Source organism: Alosa pseudoharengus, unplaced genomic scaffold, assembly GCF_046254945.1.
Source record: "Alosa pseudoharengus isolate Yale_2024_CS ecotype anadromous, Long Island Sound unplaced genomic scaffold, YU_APseudo_1.1 YU_APseudo_1.1_scf_16, whole genome shotgun sequence".
Classification (NCBI taxonomy): Eukaryota; Metazoa; Chordata; class Actinopteri; order Clupeiformes; family Clupeidae; genus Alosa; species Alosa pseudoharengus.
This window is the reverse complement of record NW_027468630.1, coordinates 19609661-19631782: the sequence shown is the minus strand read 5'-3', so window position 1 is coordinate 19631782 and position 22122 is coordinate 19609661. Positions and strand designations below refer to the sequence as shown.

Sequence of the window (22122 nt, the reverse complement as noted above, 5' to 3'; positions counted from 1 at the left end):
CACTCTGAGGAGACCTCGCGCTGCTGGTCGGATTCCAGGAGAGCTGTATTTACAGACGTGCACAGAAGTGTGATATTTCACAGATTCATTGCTCATTGTTTAGAACAGAGATAAATAGGCCCCGTGACTGAACTGCGCCCTGCAGTGCCAAGACATCTCCTCAGACGTTTGGTCTGGGTCTGGGTATATTGGATAGAAACCCGATAGAGGCACAACTTGCACTTTATTCACTGATCACATAACGTTCATTTCAAAAGTGTGACTGACAAGTTGAAGGACTCCTTGTGTGTAGATGTTATAGCTTCTCTCTGCGTCGTTCACCCTTGACTCCATCAGGGAGGAACCGGTGGCAGAGGGTGTTATTGTTTAAAAATATTACATGCAGTGAACAGACTGCTGGAAGTGGGATGGCACTCTTCGACTGAGGGGTTGTTTCACGAGCAGGCCAGTTGGAGTGCACAGCCTTCCTTTTGGCCTGTTTACAGGGGATGTTGTGCCCCCCACCCCCTCCTCTTCTCTTTCTCTCTCGGTAAGGTGTGGCCCATTTCCTCAACAGACACACAGAGCTGAGCCAGTCTCTCCCATATCCTGCCTCTACTGAGCATGCTCCTCAAGAACTCAGTCAGAACAGAAGATAGCACCTTTTCATGTGGCCCACCCCCCATTCTCTCTCTCTCTTTCTCTCTCTCACTCTTTCTCTCTCTCTCCCTCTCGCTCTCTCTGTTGCCATATGGCTGAATTATTTCAGTGAACGGGGATTCTAAAACTTCTTGTAGAATGAGATCATTAGACAGGCACTTAGACGCCAGGCAAAATGACCCATTATCCCTTGCTTTGCGAGGTGAAGCGTAGGACACAATTTCTCTTGGAGATGTTCAACTTTTGCAATGATTTTGTGAATGTGGTTGAAAGACTTACAGTGATGATTTATTTATTTTCATTCTCAGTTCCTTTGTTTTTCATTGTTCTCCACCAGTGTTTTGGAACGAGACTGGTGGTACGCTCTCCTCTGCCAGAGTTCTGTTTCTGTCTTTTCAGGTCAAAGGGAAAAGTAATGCATCTGAACTTCAACACAGAGATGAGAGAGAGAGCGCCACCTGTTGGTGATCTACTGAACACATCCACTAGTAATGTGGAATAAACAAACTGTTATTTTTCGGAGTACTTAATGATGAATGTGGTTTACTGAACATCGAAGTATTTCTGAATGTGGAATTATGTATTACCTGTACACAGCAGATTAGGACTGAGAGTAAAAATGAGGGGTTCAGGCACTGCCCTTTGTCTGGTTACTGCTGCCGGCCATATAGACAAGACCTTTATGGGGGAAAGAGGCTGCTATGCACCAGGTAGGACATGGCGGTGATCAAACTAAATTGAACCTAAAAATATAAAGCTCTCCAGAAAATTGCTCTGGAGTCAATACCATTTTTATTACTCTTTTCTTTGGATGGCCTTTACGTCCACACACTGTAAAACCATGTGTTTATGCCTTTCCTCTGGTCACTCAGTGCTTTTGCGCTGGTTAGTTGCATTCATTCTTTGGTGTCTGATTGGAGAGGGAAGAGTTAAATGCAACATATGCCTCAGAAGCAACAAAAGGCCTCAGACATGAAAAACATAATTGACAGTGTACATGAAATAACTTGTGTGTCAACAAATTTCTTGTCGTCATTGGATTTTGAGTTGAGTTGTTAGAGGTCATCACCACTAGAGGGAGACATACCCTTACTTTACTAACGCAAAAATACTGACTCGTGGCTTTGTGGTGTACATACATTTCTGTGAGTCATTCTTTTATAATATGATAAATTGACATGTAAGATTCCCCAATAAAAAACATACCCCAAAATAACAAATAAAGACAGGTGGTTGAAAAAAATGTCAAAAAACACATCTGGATTCTGTTCCGTTCTTGGCAATACTTTCACTTTCCTGGAATGTATTGTATATATAATACAAATGTGATCCATTATCCTGAACTTTTTGGCTCTGTTTGTGAGGGAAATCTGTGTATGTGTGTCTCTTCTGATGAAGAAAGGACCTCTTTCATGGGAGGACTGGAAGGGTTGAGAGATTGTTATAGGAGGATGTGGAGAGTTTTCAGGCCATGGTGCAGAAGATACAGATAACGACCCCATGACTATCGAATGGCACCAGCCAAAAGGAATATCAAATGGCTTCATAAGAAGTTGCCAAGTAAAGTGGGCCCAATATATTACGAATGTGTGTGTGCATGTGTTTGTGTTTAGTGTATTCGTGTGCATTGGATATGTGTATGCATATCCACGTGTGTATGTGGGTGTGTTGGGGGAGGTGATTGCGTTGGGTGGGTGGGCGCATGTGTGGTGGCAGCGGCCTCAATCCAGCCTCTGTGCTGTCTCTGTTGGTTTAGGAGATCCCTGTCTGGCCACTGATTCATACGCAGCAGCGGCTGCGGTAGCAGCGAGCGAGCGATCGAGCGAGCGAGTGCCCACACAGCAGTGAGGACAGGGTGCAGTGGAGCGCGCAGGGCGCTCCACTGAGGAGCTCTCTGTGACCGCCGAGGCCTAGATTAATCAGGGGGGGAAAATCCGCCAGCAGCCCCTTTAATCCCCGGCCTGTGGCCTGGGGGAGGCTGCATCCACTCGGACCACATAAATAAACAGCCACGGGGGCCTGGCCAGAGCAACACTGGGTCTGTTCATGATCTCAGAGGGACCACTTATATGGCAGCGTGGGGAGGGAGGGGGTGGCTACTGGTTGATGCAGTCAGCCATAGAAGAGACTTTCAGGCAGGGGAAAGAGGCGACTATGCACATAGAGTGCAAAGGTGATCTTCCTTATATATAGGCCACTTTCAATGACACCAAACAGCATTCCAAAAATAGGCTACACATTGTACAGTAGAAGATGGATGTTTATGTCTCAAGTTTCACAGGTATACTGTCATGTGAAAAAAGTTTTTCAGTTTGTTTTCGTGAGACTGATATGTTTTCCCAGCTCTTAAGCTGAAACTGTTTCTAAGCGGAACCTTTTAGGGACTTTTCTATTTCAAATAATTTATTCATAATGATAGTAATAATGATTTCTACAAGGAAGTCTACTTTAGTTGGTTTGTAATGCATTTGTAAAGTTTAGGGCAACGACTAGTGAGAAATCTATCAAGCAGACAGACACAATAGCTTGGGTGGTAGAAATTACAGGTGCGTTAGCTTGTCCTTCACATTCCTACCTATCTACCTATTAAATATTACATGAATAGCAAAAAACTGCATAATTTTATACTAAAGACAACAAAACATATTCACATTCATATGCATGTAAATGTAAGCTAAATGATGTGCTGAAGTCACAGTACAGTCCTCATGCAGACCAAAACACTATTTAAATACATCAAGAGAGAAGACTGCATCCAATATTCAGCACTTGTTGGAAAAAGGCTGGTGGCACACTGGCTGGTGGCACACAGAGAAAGACTAACAGCATTGTAAAACGACAGAGTAGGTGTGAGGTCATATACTCCCAGGGAAAGTTTCTGTTTTTCTTTTTTTCCCTCTCTCCCTCCCTCTCTCCTCTCCTCTGGGTAGGACAGGAAGGGGCTGTGATTCGGTGGCCGAGCTTGAGAGAGGTCTTGTGTGCTACAGGGTGCAGGGGAGGGAGAGAGAGAGAGAGAGAGAGGGTGGGCGGTAGTTACAAATGGCCCAATCTAAGGCGCTGAGAGCCTCTGCTGCTGTGGCCATCTAAGGGGACTTGACAGAAAGAAACACCTTCATCACCTTTACACTGAATTTCTCCGACTGGACTGGATACTGTCTCAAGGTGAAGACTGGGAGGCTGTTGAAACAGCTATCTTTGGCATGAGTGGATATTAAGATGAGAGAAATGATCAGTTTCGGTAAGTAATTTGCCTTTCATTAGATCTGCGTTAGTTTACCATTTAACGTTTGTTTGTATTCCATTAAGAAATATTTGCAGAGAAACCATTCAAAATAACAAAGTGATTTTTTATTAGGGGACTTTTTATCAAAGACGCCACATTTTACAGCCTCAGTGATAAATTATGTCACGTGACATTACATTACATAATATTCAAGTAGAATTTAACTATTGATTTCTTACATATAATAATATTTGGAGATCAGTGGACCAGTCTCAGGCCAACTCTGTTATACCTTCATACTGTTAGCACATCTTCATGTAAACATTAAGGAACATTCTGACCTTTGTTAGTGTGGTCACAGTAGTTTGTAGTTATTAGTAGGCTATCATACTCAGAGAGACAGTAAAACAATGGGGAATCTTTATTTATCATAATTAAAGCAGGCTGTTGCTGCTGGAGGTTGTGTGTGTGTGTGTGTGTGTGTGTGTGTGTGTGTGTGTGTGTGTGTGTGTTGTTGATACATCGGACAGACAGAATTATCATTACCATAACATGGTCAAAATATTCCACTGTAATGCACCATCCTCTCAGTAGTTGGTGAAGAAAATAGTCTTATCTTCAGTTTGAGTCAAAGTTCACAGCTTTGCCAGCACTGTAAAGGATTCAGTAAACATGGATTATTTATGTATGTTGGTTTAGAGGGATTTAAATGCACAGTGTAAACATCTCTATGGAGTAAGGTGACCAATTGCAGCACTAGATTGCAGCACTAGACAGGTGGATCTTGGGTAAAACAAGATCATGGAAAATGGCTGCACTCAGGTAGATGTCTGAGAAAATTACAAAAATAAAAAAAAGATAAAAGTCCTTTCCTTTTCCTGATCAAGAGGCACAGGAGTTGCCAGAAGCAATTTTGCCATTTGATGGAAAACATGTGCGCATAAACAAAAGCAAGGCGTCCAGCAACCAAACAACATCCAGATTATGAAATGAAATCAGAAGATGGCAGTAACTCATTAGCAACTCATCACGCTCCTTCCCCTGGAAGCTACATGATGTTCCCTCTCCTCGAAGAACCATGACACGAACCCTGGCACCGGGGAGAGGCTTGCAGTAGCCAGCGGGCCTCTGACGAGCTGCTGAGGGCCAGACTCAGTTCACACATTGGCATGGTCTCCTTTAAACAGGATGCGTCTCTTAATCTGAAAACATGGCCTCCTCCAGTGGAAAGACCAACTTATACACAGCAAACAGCCAGCGACGGTCTCTGAGCCCTGGGGAGGGGTGGGCCATGTCCCTCTCCCAGGCTGGAGCTCTGTTTGATGTCCTGCCCCTGTGCCAACTCATCATCACTGCAGCTAAAGGCAGTAAATGTGTCTTTTGTGTAATGCTTACAGTCTCTTTCTCTCTCTCTCTCTCTCTCTCTCTCATCCTCCCCCACCTCTCTCTCTCGCTCTCTCTCTCCCCCACACTCTTTTCTGACTCCAAAGTTTTTAAACAAAACAATATTACTGCTGTGTGCCATTACCTCAATATTAGAGGCGTACTTGAAGGGAAAGTCAGAGTCAGAGCACAGGGCATAAATGAATCCAGCACATAAAAGGTCGGCAGAAGTCATTACGTAAAACTAAAGCTGGTTCCCAGCTTAAAAATAAACTGGGGATGGTCAGAAACTTTACAGACACAGGTTTGGAAGGTTTAGGAATTCTCATTCATTTAATGTAAAATTTCCCGAAACAGTTCTCAGATCATTTCATACCGTATTAGCCAAGCACTTGTTTTGACACAAGAGCCTGTTGGAAAACAAAATAAAAATGGACACAAACACACACTTCAGCAGTCACCACAGAATGTTAAGTGAGCAGAAATTGTGATCCTTGCCCAGCTGAAACTATACCATGAACAACACATTTGGCAAATGGATCTGAGGTGCTAGCTGCTGCCAGAGCTCAGTCAGCTATAGGCTCAGTGCTAATGTCCCAACAGAAATCACTTCCACACCTCCACCATGTACTCAACCCCACCGCTAATGCACTTAGAGGGCTCACCCCCACCTATCTACAGCCCTGGTGTGGGCCGCGCAGTGGTGGTGCAGCCATGTGTCCACTAGATTTACATCTGTGTGGCTAATGAGGCTGGATTGTGGGGCTCCCCACAGACACGTAACTTAAAGCGCACCAGCGTGTTACATTATTCTCAGAACACAGGAGTGTTTGTGTAGCATTTGAAGTCAGAGAGAGAGAAAGAGAGAGCGAAAGAGTGTGAGAGAGAGAGAGAGAGAGAGAGAGAGAGAGAGAGAGCATGATCATCTGCCAGTCCAAACACTGGGCAGGACATGCAAGTAGGGAGTTCTGCTGTGGTGCTGACAAAATGTGGCGGCCGGTGGTTGGGTCTGTCATAATATTCCTCTTTCTTTGTGCTGGGGATGGTGGGGGACACTCAAGTCAGGAAGCAGTCTTTCAATTTTCATATGCACACTGGGACAGAGAATGGGGATAATGAGACATTTCCCATGAAGACAGGCAGCATGTGAGGTGTTTGGGGGGGGGGGGGGGGGTTCTGAGTGCCCCCCCCCCCTCCTCCTCCCCCCTCCCTCTCCCTCAGCACTGTATCAGATTTGACATTCTTGCAAGCTATACAGTTCAAAGCTGAGTCTCGGAGAAAGTGGAGTTGAGAATGTGTCACACACCATTACATTTGAGCTGCACTCTGTTATGTAGGAACATTTACGTTCCCATTTAAGAGCCTTAATGTATATCCTGGCCGCCTAAAGACTCTTAACTGCATTGCTGGTGGATTACAGTAGCCAGAATACACGTGGCACTGCAAAAAATATACATTGAATACTGAGACCAGGAAATGGGGATGCTTTCTTGACTTGTCCTTGTTGGAGTTAGTAGCGGGAAGGCCGTACAAAAATGCAGTTAAAATGACAGGTTCTAAACTGTTGGTGAACTTCATGGTCAAACTCCCTAATAGCACAAAGCAGCTCAATTAATGCAGCATTCTCTCAGAACCCTTTAAAAGGTTCTATGAATTAGGTAGCACTCCGCATAAAGTCTATCATCAATAATGCAAAAGACAGCATCCTTTCAAACAATGTGCTTCTGGGCTCCCAACCAAAAAGTTGACTTTGCCTTGAATAGATTCTCAGATTTCTTCGAAAAAATGTAATGCATTATGTATTTCTTAGAAAACATTACTGTCACGCTTCCTCTATAACATGACATCAGTATGTTTAGCTGGTGTGTCTGCCTGAGATATTTCTGGAGCTCTGGGAGCCACGTGAGGGAACTCTGCAGCGCCGTGGCTGACTGCAGACCTTTCAGGGCCGAGGAGCAAGTCATGAGGTGATGGGCCGGTTGGCCGAGGGAAGAAAAGAGCTCTTATCTGGCCACAGCCTCGGCACTTTCTCTCTGAACACTTATGACACAGGCAGGCAGGCAGGCAGGCAGATGCAGCTCTAGCCCAGCCCTGCCCTGCGCGGCGTGCTCTCCTAACTGAATTTTCTAATTGCTCTACAGAGCGTCCTCATCCATTAGCCCTGCAGTCCGGCAGGAGCCCATCATCGTCGTCCACGGCGGCGGCGGACGTGCCTCCCAGATACACCCTCCATCATCTCCATCAGCACTACCACCAGCATCCGCACCGGCGCAAGGCGGCGGCCAGCAGCGCGGCCCGGAGGATGGAGCTCCGAGGCGGGGGGGCCCACCACGGGGCCGGCCTGGGGAGGGCAGGACACCGCTCCAAGAAGCTGGCCATCCTGTCGCGCTCGCTCATCCTCTGCAACTCCAAGACGAGCGACGAGGGCTCCAGCCCGGACGAGAGGTACAGCGAGACGGCGTGGGAGGCGGACAGGGAGAGGACCTGGGGGAAGCCTGAGGATGGAGCGCCGCACTGCCCGGAGTTCATCCTCATTCCAAGCACCACCATCACAGCCAAACCCACCACCACCACCACCACCACCCAACAGGCGCGTTTGCATATAGCACAGCACAGAGCAGAGGACAGCAAGAAGAGCATGAGAAGGTCCTTCTCCATAAAGGTATGGCTGACATTTTTACTAAGTTGTACTGCACATGATTGGTTACTCCTGTCAGTATAAACTGCTATGGACATGTCAAGTAAGCATTTACCTCAAACTAAAAACAAAACAACAATGCAATGTTTCCACAGGGGTGATGTGATTTTTTTATTTGTTTTTTGATGAATGGCTGGAAGCAGTTATTTGGAGCTTCTGCTGTGCAGCTGTCTGCAGTGTTTTTTACACCCCAGAACCAAAAGAGACCAGATATGTTGATGAAATGTTGAAACACCGCCTTGTGTTTGAAACAACATTTTAAGTCTGTGTGCAGCCGATTGCTACACTACTAATGCGAAACAGAGGCAGTAACTTGCAGAAGTTTGTGTCCTCTACCCGGTCTGTGTGGCGATGTTGTGGCGCTGTCCTGTAAACTGAATCACGATCACATGTCCTCAACATGAGGGGTTGCTCTGCACTCATTTGATTTACACAAAAGAGGTTTTTGTTTGGATGCGGAGGGAGAGCTCACTGCGACGTGCGCAGGTCTCATAAGACATTCCAGTGATGTCATGGCCACCAGATCCTGCCAAGCAGCAGGTCTGTGGCTAAGGCCCATTGGAAATCTGCTTGATATGCCGATAGCACATTTTGCACTCAGTGTGTGTTTGTGGTGTGTGTGTGTATCTGTGTGTGTGTGTGTGTGTGTGTGTGGGTGTGTGTGTGGGTGTGTGTGTCACAGGCAGAGGCGGCAGCCAAAACGCCAGCGTGGCTATTGAGAGACACAGCAGAGCCCCACAGTTGTACTAGTTGTTCTGTCTCAAAGAGGCAACATTGTCTAACATCTGTTGAGAAATTGTGCTGGAATCAGTGAATGATATTGATTTAGCCAGATGCTGTCTTTTAGTGTCAGAGTTGAATAAAGCTCTCTTTTGTCATGTTATTACTTTTCAGTGATCAATTCTTTACAATAGTTGTTACTCAAGCATAGTATTACTGATAATATCCACCCATAGGCTAGTAAAGTACTTCTGCCATATACATTTTCAGCTGCCAAAAGGTCTGCTTAAGGTCTTCATTTGGTCATAAAGCCGACTCTTTATGACCTAAAATAGGAGAGCCCTTGTGTTTCACACCAGGATGCCTTTATTGAAACAGGAGAGCAGTATCTGGAGAATGTGTGTCGCGACTGGAGAGGAGGGTCTGGGACCTCAGACGGGTGATAACAGGCACCGCACGCTCGACAAAGACCTCAGTGTTTGCCAGGCGCGCGCCAGCGAGGACCGACTCAGGTAAAGGTCACACACTGGCACTTTTGAGGAGAACAAGAGCCCACTGCAGCACAGCAGCCTATGTAAAGTGAACTAATGGAGCTGATTGTTTCCTCTCCTCTGACCCCCAGGGACCGTAGCGTTGAACCTGGGATCAAGCTGGCCCCGTTTAATGGGCAGATCATAAATGGCCTTGCACAGACAAGGGAAGAAGCTGGGAGGGAGCTGGCGCTGACCGCTGTTCACATAAAGAGCTCCACTGATGTAAGGGCTGCTCTCAGCAGTACATTCCCTCCCACTTCCCCAGCAATCCAACCAGACCCCCGACAGAAAAAAAACAACAACATAGAGAACCAGCAGGCAAGGGGAGACGCTTGCTTCCCACACGATATGCAATGAATGGGGGCTTCATTACAGAAGGGAATGTTCAAAACAAACTCTCTGTTGTCAAAAGGGAGTGGAAAATAGACCAAGAGCGCAAACAACAACCCAAATCTGCCGTTTATGCATAATTTCATGAGCACATTTTAGAAAACACATGGCTGTTTATATATAAAATGTGCTTATGAAATTATGCAGAAACGGCAGATCTTGAAAAAAATTGGAATGGTGTTGTTTATTGAGGCAAAGCATGCAGCCAACTACAGAAGACTGATTTGAAACATTAATGCTTGACCTTACCACTCTGTTTGCTCTGACTGCCTCCATTTCACAACAGCAAACTAGTCAACAACTATTTATTTAGTCAAGACTTTCCTTCAGAAAGCTTAAAAGAAGAATATGCAAATATCGCCTTACAGAAGGCCACTATTGTTTCTGATTTAGATCTATGTTATACTGCTCAACTTTATCCAGGGGGTTATGACTGCAAGAACAGACAGTGGATAAACTGACAGACACTGCTGTGAGCGGAAGCATTCTGACATTCAAATGTATTTGTCTACAGCAGGATGTTCCTCCTTCGACCAACGGCAGCTTACATGCCACGGCCTCAGCTAATCCTGCAGACGCTCAGTCCAGCCTCAGCTATGGAGACAAGGAAGCGGTGGGACCCAGCAACCATAGGGTGGGTATCCTCAGCTCCATCCATCTTCTTAATTACCAAACGAGACACAGGTCTCCTTGGCTATAAACTAATGAGGGCACATCTCGAGGTTTCATATGATTCCATGCCATGATGGATGGCCTTTTCTGCTTACATGAAATACTGCAAAAGGAAAAAAAAAATCTGGACGAAATGTAACCGTTTAATTTACAATGCATTCAAGTCCTCAAGTGTTGTGAGTAAATCACCCGTTGTTTTGTTGTGAGAATGACTTTGTTGTTCAATGGCGACCAGATTCCCATCGTAGAGGTCACAGAGGACAGTGGGAAGAGCTTCGAGACTGAGACCACAGACCAAACCTCGCCAGGCCAAACCGCCAGTAAGAGCACGCACTCTGATTCTGCCAGTGACGTACACCTACACCATAATGTAGTACACACTAGAGTATTACAAACAAGGAAAAAAACAAACCACAACAAATGCAGAAGGAGAACCGGCCACAAACAAGACAAGACTCTCATTCGCATGGCATTCACTGATTCATCACATTCAGAGGGACCTGGAGATCACAACATGCACCGCGTGCCCTAAGAGGCGCAGCCAAACCCGCCCACTGCCATCATGGTGGTCCTGCAGATGGTCTTTCACAGTCCCATCTCACAGAGTCACTGATGAGCACTGCTCAGTGTCATTTCTAACACGCATGCTTGTGTTATTGCCGTTACCCGTTACTGTGTTAGGTGTGCACCCTTACTGGATCGGAGACTTGGATGCCATCATCATGAAGACGCCGGAGCTGTATCGGAGTCACCCTCATGCAGGGGCCGGATTGTACGGGAACAGGAAGTCTCTTTCCCAACAGTTAGAATTCCCACACGGAGCGTCACAGGTGAGCCAACAACATCTGCATTGGCTCTGGGTCTTGAACTGGAGCATCGTTCTAGCAGCAGAGCAACAGATCATGTGCCGATGACAAAATCCAATAACGTCCCAGCAACAGAACAAAACACAGATCTGGCCATTGTCTTCTCTCAGTAATTTCATGCACCCTGATGTGATTATGTCCTAATTACGTAATGGCTTCTTGTGGGAAGTTCAGGGCCATAAGAACAGATGCTGAAGTACCAGCAGAAGCCTTTTCCATTCAGGAAATGTACTCAAAATGTATTAACTCTCTGTGTACCTCACAAACGTGCTATGTTGAATGCTGGTATGTTCATACACTTTTATTGCTGGATGTGAGTTATTGGCTGGGGCGGTGCTAGTGTAGCATGCAGTAACCTGAAAAGTTGTGGGTTCAATTCCTGGCTTCCACCAGTGACTTGAGCAAGGCACAATGACCCTTAACCCCGAGTTGTTCTGGGGAGAATGGCCCTTGTAATATAATTGACATATTATGTAAGTTGATAAGGATAAAAGTGTTTGCTAAATAAATAAATGTAAAATGTAATTCTGTTCCTGACCTGTCTGTTTGAAGGCTGTCTCCAAGCCATCTCGCTCCCTGAGTTCAGCACACCTTGTCCACTCCAGCAGCAGTGTCCAAGCTTTCATCATCTGCAACATTGTGCTTATGAAGGGTCATGGCAAGGTAACGACACCACTGTGTTCCATTTCAACAGAGCTGATTTCAGTAGCATAGGGTTCTGTTTACAGTTTATAAGCTTGCAAAAACCAGTTTGAGAAAAGTATACTTAACCTCACAAAAGGGGGGCAATTAAGGTTGTAAAGAGGTACCAAAGATTAACTCTTTAAGTGCCACATATGAACTTGAAGTAAGATCAGTGAAGTGAACTACTTTTCTGTGATAGCTTTGGGACTGTTTGATAACCTTAAATTGTGGCAGCTATATAACTGACCCTTTCTACCGGCTATCCAGGGGCTGGGCTTCAGCATCGTTGGGGGCAGAGACAGCATGTATGGGCCAATGGGCATCTACGTCAAAACCATTTTCCCTGGAGGAGCCGCAGCCGCAGACGGAAGACTTCAAGAAGGTACAACACAAGAAAAACATCCCCATTAGTTCATATCTCTCCCATCTACACATACACACACAAACACACCACACATGCTAACACGCACACGCAAACACATACATGCGAGCATACACACACACACGTGAACACACACACACACACACACGCGCACACACAAAGTTTTTCTGTTTTCTCTGGTCATGGACTAGTGGTCTAATGGGGTTATTTGGGGTACTTAGTTATGAATCAGGTGGTAAAGCACGTAACTGGAATAACAGAATGAAGAGGGGTCAGCCACTGTGCGTTAGCCACAGTACGCTTATTGTGTTCCGTTTCGCATGTTCTGCAGGGGATGAGATTCTGGAACTGAATGGAGAATCTCTACATGGACTGACCCATGAGGAAGCATTACAGAGATTCAAAGTGAGGCCAAGCTGCAAAACACCATGTCTGTTATGCTATGTATATAATGAATATTCAGATTAAGTATGGAAGTATTGATGCAATTGCTGGAAACTGTACTCTGAAAAAAAGGTCTATATTGTATCACTGTGAACAGCATACACACTATTTATTAGTATAGCCCAGGTGCTGAAATAGAGAGACTCTGTTGCCAGACTTGGGTTAGAGTGAGAGGCTCTCACACAGTCTCCTCTTCTCTCTCTCTCTCTCTCTCCCCCCCCCTCTCTCTCTCTCTCTCTCTCTCTCCCCCCCCCCTCTCTCTCTCCCCTCTCTCCCTCTCCCTGGCTCACCTCCCCTCTCTCTTCTTCCTGCGCAGCAAATAAAGAAGGGTCTGTTGACGCTGGTGGTGCGCACCAGCCTGCGAGTGGGGGCCCTGTCCAGCAGCCAGGCTCAGGTCGCCCAGCTGTGCCGCTCGCGCTCCCTCAGCTCCAGCACGGCCATCAGCCGGGTCAGCGCCGACATGAGCGACTACACGCTGCCGCCCGGCAACCCGCCGCCGGCCAAGCCGCGCGACCGCATCATGATGGAGATCACGCTGCAGAAGGGTACGGACAGCCAGCCCAGCTGGCCCAGGGGGCGCACAGAGGCCCTCTGTAGTGTAGCGTCCAGAGCGATAGCTAGTGGGGCGAGGCCAGGGCTGTAGAAATGGTCAGTCCTGGTTTGTTGGTAGCTACAATATATTTGAATTATTTGTAAAAAAGACTCGTTAAGCCTACACTGAAGCATGCTCTCTTCCAATTAAACGTTCACTAAATTCAAATTTAAATTATATGGGGCTAGTATCTTTACATTTACTTAATACCTTTTTTGCACATTGACATTGTGCTTATGTGTAATGTCTGCACAAAATAACAAAATTGTCAACTGACAAAGCGTATGTGTGTGTGTTCCAGAGGTTGGTGTGGGGCTGGGTATCGGGCTATGCTGTGTGCCCTCTGCCGAGGGCTGCCCAGGGATCTACATCCACACACTGTCCCCTGGTTCTGTGGCCCATATGGACAGCCGTCTCAGGTGAGGGACGCAGACACACCAGCTAACTGCATCTGCTCAGGCGCACCACTCTGCCTCTCAAACCCCTCTCTCTCTCTCTCTCTCTCTCTCTCTCCATGGTCTGTCGTTCAGATGCGGAGATGAGATTATGGAGATCAACGACACGGTGGTCTGCAACATGACGCTGAACGACGTCTACACGGTTCTGAGCCAGTGTAACCCAGGCCCAGTTCAGGTCATCATCAGTCGCCACCCCGACCCAAACGTACGTACCGTGAACTCACACTCGTCGGCACAGGCACAGCCTCCTCTCCGGCTCAAGAGCCTCTTCTCAGACAACCCAGACTGACTGTAGACCAGCCCCTGACTGCGTTTAATTCTACTCTGCTCTGTGTCTACAGGTCTCTGAGCAGCAGCTGAATGAGGCGATTGCGCAAGCTGTGGAAAACAGCAAGCTGAAAAAAGACAAGAGCCACTGGAGCATGGAGGGTAATGTCATGATTATAAACACAAAAAGAGGCGTTGAAGTAGAGGGAGACAGTGGTAGGAAGAGAGAGAAACGGCAAGAGAGAGAGAAGGAGAGAGAAGGAGAGAGAGAGAAAGAGAGAGAGAGAGAGAGAGACTGTCTCTAATCACAGTATTATTTAACCCATATAACCACTGCAGTGTGAACATTATCCATTCTAAACTGGCAGTGATTTTTTAAAGCAACATTTCTGCCCTTTTCTCTGTTCTTGGCCATAGCACAATTTCAAAACTCACAGATTCATATCAAAGTAATACTGCACTTTGTTCCACTTAATGAACACCGAGTGGTAGTTGGCAAGAAGTTTGAATACATTTCATAATCATAAACCAATGTGAAGCACTGACGATATTTCTTCCCTTTCTTCTAGCCCCTCCTAAATTGTGTGCTATATTTTATTTTCTCATTTTCAAAAGTAAAGGCTGCTGTAACTGACTTAAGATCAGAATAAAACCCATAAAAAGGCCCTACTGGTACTTCCTGTCCCTGCGTTGTCGAGAGGTCCTCAACTTCCTGTCTCTGTCTCCTGTTTGCAGGCCTAAAGTGTCAGGACCCCTGCCCCCACGGGAAGCAGAAGTGCGAGAGGTGTCCGGAGCGAACCTTCAGTCAGCTGACCGCTCGGCGGGCCCAGAAGGTCATGACCCGCTCCTGCAGCGAGGGCGCCTACAGCCAGCGGTGCGGCCCGGCGGGCGGGACCCTGCCCCAGCAGCACACCGACCCCGTGGCTCGCGTCCACAGCATGGACGTGTCCATGACCACTGCTGCTGCTGTCGCCACCACCATTCCCAGGCCGGAGGTTTTATCCAGTAACCGACTATCTCCCACGTACAGCGATGATGACTACAACGTGCCTTACAACTCTCCAGCGAACTTTGCGTGTCAGCAGCCACTTGATGTGGTCATTGGGAGCTCGAGGGGGTCCAAGCGCAGACCCCTGGCCCCACCTAAGAGGTACTGCAGACAGGAAGACGTGACCAGTGAGGAGACGCTGACCGACACAAGCGGGTCCAGCCGGGGTTCGCCTGTCAAAGAGCAGGATCTGCTGCCCTCGGCCGCCGGCTGTCAGGTATGCACAGAACAGTCATAACGAGCCTTCAAACAGGTCAGGAACAGTTAATAACTCACATGCAGCAACAGAAATTAACATATCAGCATTCAACATGGTATATTTGTCAGGAACACGTAGACTTAATACATTTTGAGTACATTTCCTGAATGGAAAAGGCTTCTGCTGGTTCATAACCATTATGAACAGTAGGCACAGAACATTACAAAACATTCATAATATATTTATTCAGCGTGCACAGAAAATAACCAAGACTGCTAATTTAAAGGGCATTTCACTTTAGCTTGGGCTACACTGTCCACAGTAACCTGTGATAGAACATGTGGGTGATTTCTCCATTCACACAGTAACCCATGTATGTGAAAAAAGGAAGAAGGCCTATTTGAAAAACCGTTTCCCTTATATGGTTTCTCACTGACAGAGGGTGTATTTAATAGGTTGGCAGTTTTAGCGGGTTCACCGCAGTGCAAAACAGTTTCAATCACATGTTGCTTCACACTATGCGTCCTCTGTGTTTGCATTCTCTGTGTCTGCATCTTTCGAACTGCCTTATTGCAGACCCTCCACTGCATAGCACTATTTCTACACTACATTCTGCATATTAGGTTGCTTAGAAGTCATAGACCCATAGAAATAACCGCTGATGTATTTCTGTCTTCTGTCCACATGCTTGAAGTTTTTCTGCAGAATATACAAGGCTTTGGTAAAGATTTCAAGGCTAGTGTTTAAAAACGTATGTTCACATCACAATGTTGTTGAATGGATGATGTTTGTTGCACGACTATGTCTTTTGGACTGACAGCTGGAGTTATGGCCTGATGTGTTTGTTATCCTGTTAAATGTCAGTTAAGTTAAAGTGATGTTGGTAATGAGTATGAGTTAAAGTGATGTTGGTGAACTGAGTGGGATGGCAGGTATTACTTTGTTCTGTTGCTGGGCTTCAAAAGCATGTTGATGTGCTTTGTATTGAGTTTGTGTCTGTGATGCATGTCGACACTAAGCTAGACTGCTGCATTACTACACCTTTTGTGGTCTGCGCGAATGTGACAAGATCGTTCTTGTTTCCTGTTTGTGTTACAGGAAACCAGCGAGCACTCAGGGGGAAGTAAAACAGCTCTCAGTAATTCATTCCGAGACACTTGTGATGTGATCGAGTCCTCCAACCAAGACGAGAGCCTACCAGGAGAAACAGGTAGGAACATTACCATATAGGTTGCTAGCCAAATGGACATTTTCCACATTGAATTGAGATTTTTTTATATATAACAATTGTACCATACTACGCACAGCATACATAATGTTGCATGCTTTTGACACCTAAAATTTTGACCTTCAAAATTTAAGCAGACAAGGATTCCAATCTTCTAGTCAGTAAACTGCATCAAGTAGTGAAACGACTGTCCATTATTTGATACTATTGGTAATCAAAACATGCAAATAGGATGTTAATCCTGCGTTGCTCCTACTCAGGTACAGAGTCACCCACCCACATTTGCTGCCACCACCGGCGGGTGGCCCTGAGACGGCAGGCCCGTGTGGAGGCGACCCCAGACCAGCTGCAGGACCCCTGGGTCAGGCTTTCAGACAGTCCAGAGAACCAGCCCAGCCCCACCCCCACCACCACCATGGCCGACAACGCGGAGACAGAACTGATGGAAATGGCAGACACCAATGGCGTCACCGAGCTAGAGACCACAGCCAAGCCAGAGGAGTCCCCCAGTGGCAAAAAGGGCCCCCCTGTGGCCCCAAAGCCAACGTGGTTCCGCAAAAGCCTGAAGAAGAACGGGCAGCTTACCTCGGAACCGCTGAAACCAACAGAGAAGAAGAGCCCAAGTGTTAGCAGGACATTCGGTGTAAATTTACGCTCTACTCCATCAAACTCATCAATCAAACAGAGGATCCACTCTTTTGAGACGTTCTCCGGCGCAGAGGGGCCTGAGCGGGGTAGCAGAAAAGTGGCTGCCTCAACACCAGTTTCTCCCTCTGAGAGAAGTACACGCCAGAGTCGCACCTCTGACGCAAATAACACAGGAAGGAGCCAAACGGCTTTGAAAAACATTGTCGATAAAGAGGAGACACAGCCTTCTACCGTCACCCCAGAATTTGCCTCTACCATCACCCCAGAAGTCCCCTCTACGGTCACCACAGAGGTTGCTCTCGAACTGCCCACCGAGGTTGCTTCCGAACAGCCACCTGAGGACTCAGAGGACACAGAGGTGGCTGAGGACCTTTCAAAGGACACAGAGGCTGCTGAAGATCTTTCAAAGGACACAGAGGCCGCTGGGGATCTTTCAAAGAACACGGAGTCCTCTGAGGATCTTTCGAAGGACACAGAACCAGAGGTCAGTGAAACTACACTGGATCAGGAGCCCACCGAGGAGCCTTCCAGCAGTCCTGCAGATGAGGCAACCACTTCCGAGGCAGCAGACCAGGAAGCAGCCTCCCCTGCAGAGTCGTCCACTCCGACTCACTGCCCCAGGAGAGCCAGCAGCTCAAAGGGCACCCTGTCTGACAAACCCTCAGCATCCGAGGGCGATGCAGCTCACCAGGCCAGCCTGAGGACTCGGAGCTTACCCCTTACCCCCTCCCTATCTCCAGAGGCGACCGGGAGCAGGGGCCTGGATGGGGAGAACCTGGGGAAGATCCTGTCCTTCAGCAACCAGGTGTCCCATGCCCTGATGCGGTCCATGCAGTCCCTGCCTCAGTCACCCTGCGTCAGGACCGGTAACCCTTGGCCTACTCATGCTTCATTGATACCCGAGTCTGAAGACCAAGAGAATACTTCCACAGACAAGGGGCCCCTATTGCCCGCAGCTGACGGCACTGAGAAGGGATTCTCTGTGAGGTACGCATGAATATATATGGTTAATGTTTCCATATGACACTTACGAGATAAGATTGTGTTTAACAAATGGTGCAAAAGGCATGTGTCTCTTTCAAGTCAATGCACAGGGTTTATCACTGCATAAATCATACTGAGATACTGCTGAGGTAAATGAGATCAAGATCCACGTCCAACTCTTTTAAGTTTAAGGCCAGAGGCAAGCCTCTATGGGGGATGCTTTTTTGTGACTTTTACATAAAGCACCGAGAGGAAACGCAGTTCTTGCACTGTCAGTAAAAATAAACAGATGGTTTATCTGTAGTTCCTGTTCCGTGTACGGACAGCTGAATGCCAGCAACTTATCTGTTATCTAGACAGAACAAAGCTTTGCCAGTTGAGAAAACGGGCACCAAGAACAACTGCAACCATCTTAAGTGGAATGCTTTGAACACGCAGACCAAATTGTTCCCAGCATGTTCCCATGTCAGGTAGAGAGGGGGGGGGCGGACTGCACTGACTGTAAGTCAAAGGTCTGTTTGAAGATCTCACTCTGTCTCTTGTGTTGGACTTCCAGCCTGGCTGAGCTCAGAGAATGCACCATCGGGCGGTTGGTTGAGGACGGCCCAGGTGAGACCTCAGCCTCCTCCGCCTGTGCTCAGTCCATGATCTCCGCCATCCCCCAGGAGGAGCTAGACCGGATGATTGACGAGGTCAAGGCTCTGGACGACGACACTCTGAAAGTAAACCTGCTCTCTCATGTTACTCTTTACAAAGTCGTTGTAATTATAAGGCATAGACATACTACAATAGAAAATAAACATACACCCCATACAGTGCATTTCACATTAAATAGTATGTTTTTTATTTGTATATGTACAAATGTGTATATAAACACATACATTTACTGCCTTACATTGTGTGGTGTGTGGGTGTGTGTGTGGGTGGAGGGGGGGGGCCACCTGCAGAAACCCTTTTGCTTGATGTGGCATTGCAGTTTATCGGTTTGCCCTGAAACATGGTGGAAAGCCAACTGCCATTTTATTATTTAATATTGTGTAAGCTGTGGCATGGTGTAGACACAGGAGCCAGACCATCTTGGGTTATGTCACTACTGGGACCATTAGCACTGAAGACAGAGTGCAGCTGGTATTTGAAAGCTCTCTTGGCCAGAGAGGATATGTGCGTGCTACCTACAGGAATAAAAGCTTTCAGGGCGGGGAGATGGGGAGAAAAACTGCGTGTATTGTGTTTCTGCCTTCATTTCCGTGCAGTGCGGTAATCAAAAACCTCAGCCTCGATGCAGCAATCGCCCCCCTCTCTCTCTCTCTCTTTCATTCTCTCTCACTCACTCTCTCCCTCCCTGAGGAGCACTTGGGCTGCAGCTAAACAGAACATCTGCAGATATTTCCGCACTCGATGTGTCATCATCTCTCGCTCACTCTCTCTCTCTCTGAAGGCGCTCACTCTGAAAGGCGTCTCAGCCCGACCCTCTGTTCCAATTAGGAAACCTGACAGATCCCACTGCTCTGCACGCGTGCAGTCAGCCACAACAACACCATGCACAGCATATGCCCAGCACCAGAGCTAAAACAGGGGTGGGATGGGGGGGGGTGGCTAATCGTCAGCTGTCCGTCCGCTGCCAGGGCGGGTAAGGGATGGGTATAGGGATGGGCCGGTTGAAGAGACAGCTGTTAATGCCAGTCTGGTGTGTGTGTGTGTGTGTGTGTGCGAAGGGAAGATGCTCTTTCCCCCCCTGGCCCTCACAAACCTCTGCTGCTGCACAGAGCCATCTGTACGTCGTCCCAAAGCCAGCTGTTATTTTGAAGGAATAAAACTCTAATCTCTCAATAAAAATACAGATGATTCTCTGACATGTTACAGTATATAACAATGTGCTTTGCTTCTAAAACACTGGTAATGGAATTAGAATATTCACACACCTGCAGGATATTCATTTAAACTGAGTCAGATGGACTAAAGTCTCATGTAGGTCTCTGAAAAGTGCTGAGGAAAACATCCCTATGAATCCTGAGTGTCCTCATTCTGTCTCCATGCAGCAACTGGAGGAGATCCACGTGGTGATCCTACACAAGGAGGAAGGAGCAGGTCTCGGCTTTAGCATTGCTGGTGGGATAGACCTGGAGAACAAGGCGACAATAGTGAGTGACAAACCCGCTCAGCACACACACTCCACTACAGTTAAGCAACATACCAAAATCAAAGTGTGTGTGTGTGTGGTGTGTGTGTTTGTGTGTGTAGGTGCATCGCGTGTTCCCGGCTGGACTGGCCGCACAGGAGGGCACCATCGAAAAGGGCGACGAGGTGCTGTCAATCAACGGGCAGACGCTGAAGAACGTGACCCACTGCGACGCCACGGCGACACTGCGGCAAGCGCGAGGCCTCCGGCAGGCGGTGGTGGTGGTGTGTAAGAGCCGGGACGGCGATGGCACCGGTGCAGCCAGCAGTAGTGCTGCTAATGACTCCCGCAGCAGCGGCGCAGAGAACTGCTTCACGGGTGAGTTGCAGCAAGCGCAGCCACTCCCGGATCTTTGCACTCACTCGGCACGGCTTCGTCTGAGTAAATATAGACCGTAGGAACAGAGCTCTATACTAAGCTCTGTTTGGGCAGATATAGCCCTCTTTTATGAGGAAAGTTCTTACACTTTCTTTCTCTCCCCTTCTCTCTTCTGCTCACTAGAGGATGAGACAGGTGAAGTTCTGACGATGGAGATGGAAAAGAATGCGGGCGGAGTTGGATTCAGTGTGGAGGGAGGAAAGGGCTCCATCCATGGAGACAGGCCTCTGACCGTCAGTAGGGTCTTTACAGGTGAGAAGACTTCAGTCATACAAAATATTACAAAAAACATATGCTTAATGCTCTTTTCACTGTAAACTAAAATGTACGACTTTTAATATTTTTACAGTACAGTATATCTATGAAACTACCTAAAGTTGTCATCATGACGTGTGATGTGTTGTGTTCACACATTGCATAACACAACTCCACGCCTGCACAAAGGGTGGGTCTAGCTAACAGTACTGGCTTTCACCTACAGGTGGTGCTGCCGCGCAAAGAGGGATGCAGGTCCAGGATGAGCTGTTGCAGATTGCAGGCTCGAGTATGCAAGGCCTGACGCGCTTTGAGGCCTGGAACCTCATCAAGGGTCTGCCAGAAGGGCCCTTCACCACCGTCATCAGGCGGAAACGAGAGGAGCAGGACGGAGCGAAGGAGACAGCAGAGTGACCACACCCAGCCAACACATCACCGCACTCATAACGGCTACTTACTCATACACTCAACAAAGGCAAATAAAAAAAAAAGCAGAAATCTAGATTCATACTTGGTCATTCAAAAATATTAGATCAGTTTGTCCAGTTAGGTCACTCATACAGGGGATTATAGTGTGTGAGGATGTTTTTTTCACTAACTGGTAAGGGTGGCCATAAGCACTTTAATATATGGTGCATTTCAAGGTACTCTGCTAACACGGCTTTTGTACTGTTCAGGTGTCATGTTCAGGGATATTTGGAAACTTGATCAATTTCAGGTTTACCTATTTTTAATTCTGAGATTTGCACAGACTATGTACAGCACATTAAGAAAAAAATATATATGTATTTAACCATGAACTACGAATTGCCTTGTTTAAAAATGCCTTAAATATCACATGTTAATTATAGAAGTCTGCCACAACTGTGATATGATTTGGATCCTGTGAAATATGAGGTCTTCAAAATTAGTCTCAATGAAGCTCACCCATGACTCAAACATTTCAGACCAAAGACTGATACATCTAACCATGTGATTGGTTCAACAAACATCCTCAAGATGCGCCTCAGACCTATTGATATAAGATATCAAATGTGTTATTTTTTCTGAATATGTCTGATAACCAACTCTTCCCATGTGTGAGTGAGCTTATGTGTTTTGCGCAGCACTGTTACTTTTCTTTTTTTGGCCCAAATTCCAACAAAATAGCAAAATAAAGCTTGTTAAATGTTTGGATTTATGGATGCAATCAAATAAAATGACTCAAACCTTTGTCTTGAGTGTAAATTCATATCAACAAAAAAACAGCAAG

At 46.9% G+C, this 22122-nt stretch overlaps 1 protein-coding gene across 1 annotated transcript; it reads left to right on the top strand.

Annotated features, from left to right (window-relative positions):
* The first annotated feature begins 3755 nt into the window (after nt 1-3755).
* il16 (interleukin 16) lies at nt 3756-22082 on the top strand. The gene is made up of 22 exons (XM_076287352.1): nt 3756-3877; nt 7387-7907; nt 9042-9175; nt 9286-9418; nt 10101-10220; nt 10494-10578; nt 10940-11088; nt 11677-11787; nt 12076-12190; nt 12522-12595; nt 12951-13179; nt 13528-13645; nt 13757-13889; nt 14026-14113; nt 14687-15216; nt 16297-16408; nt 16687-18061; nt 18615-18780; nt 20098-20199; nt 20300-20555; nt 20739-20867; nt 21097-22082. The coding sequence occupies exons 1-22, from the start codon at nt 3856-3858 to the stop codon at nt 21282-21284; spliced, it is 4890 nt and encodes a 1629-aa protein (XP_076143467.1). The 5' UTR covers nt 3756-3855; the 3' UTR covers nt 21285-22082.
* The last annotated feature ends 40 nt before the right edge of the window (nt 22083-22122 follow it).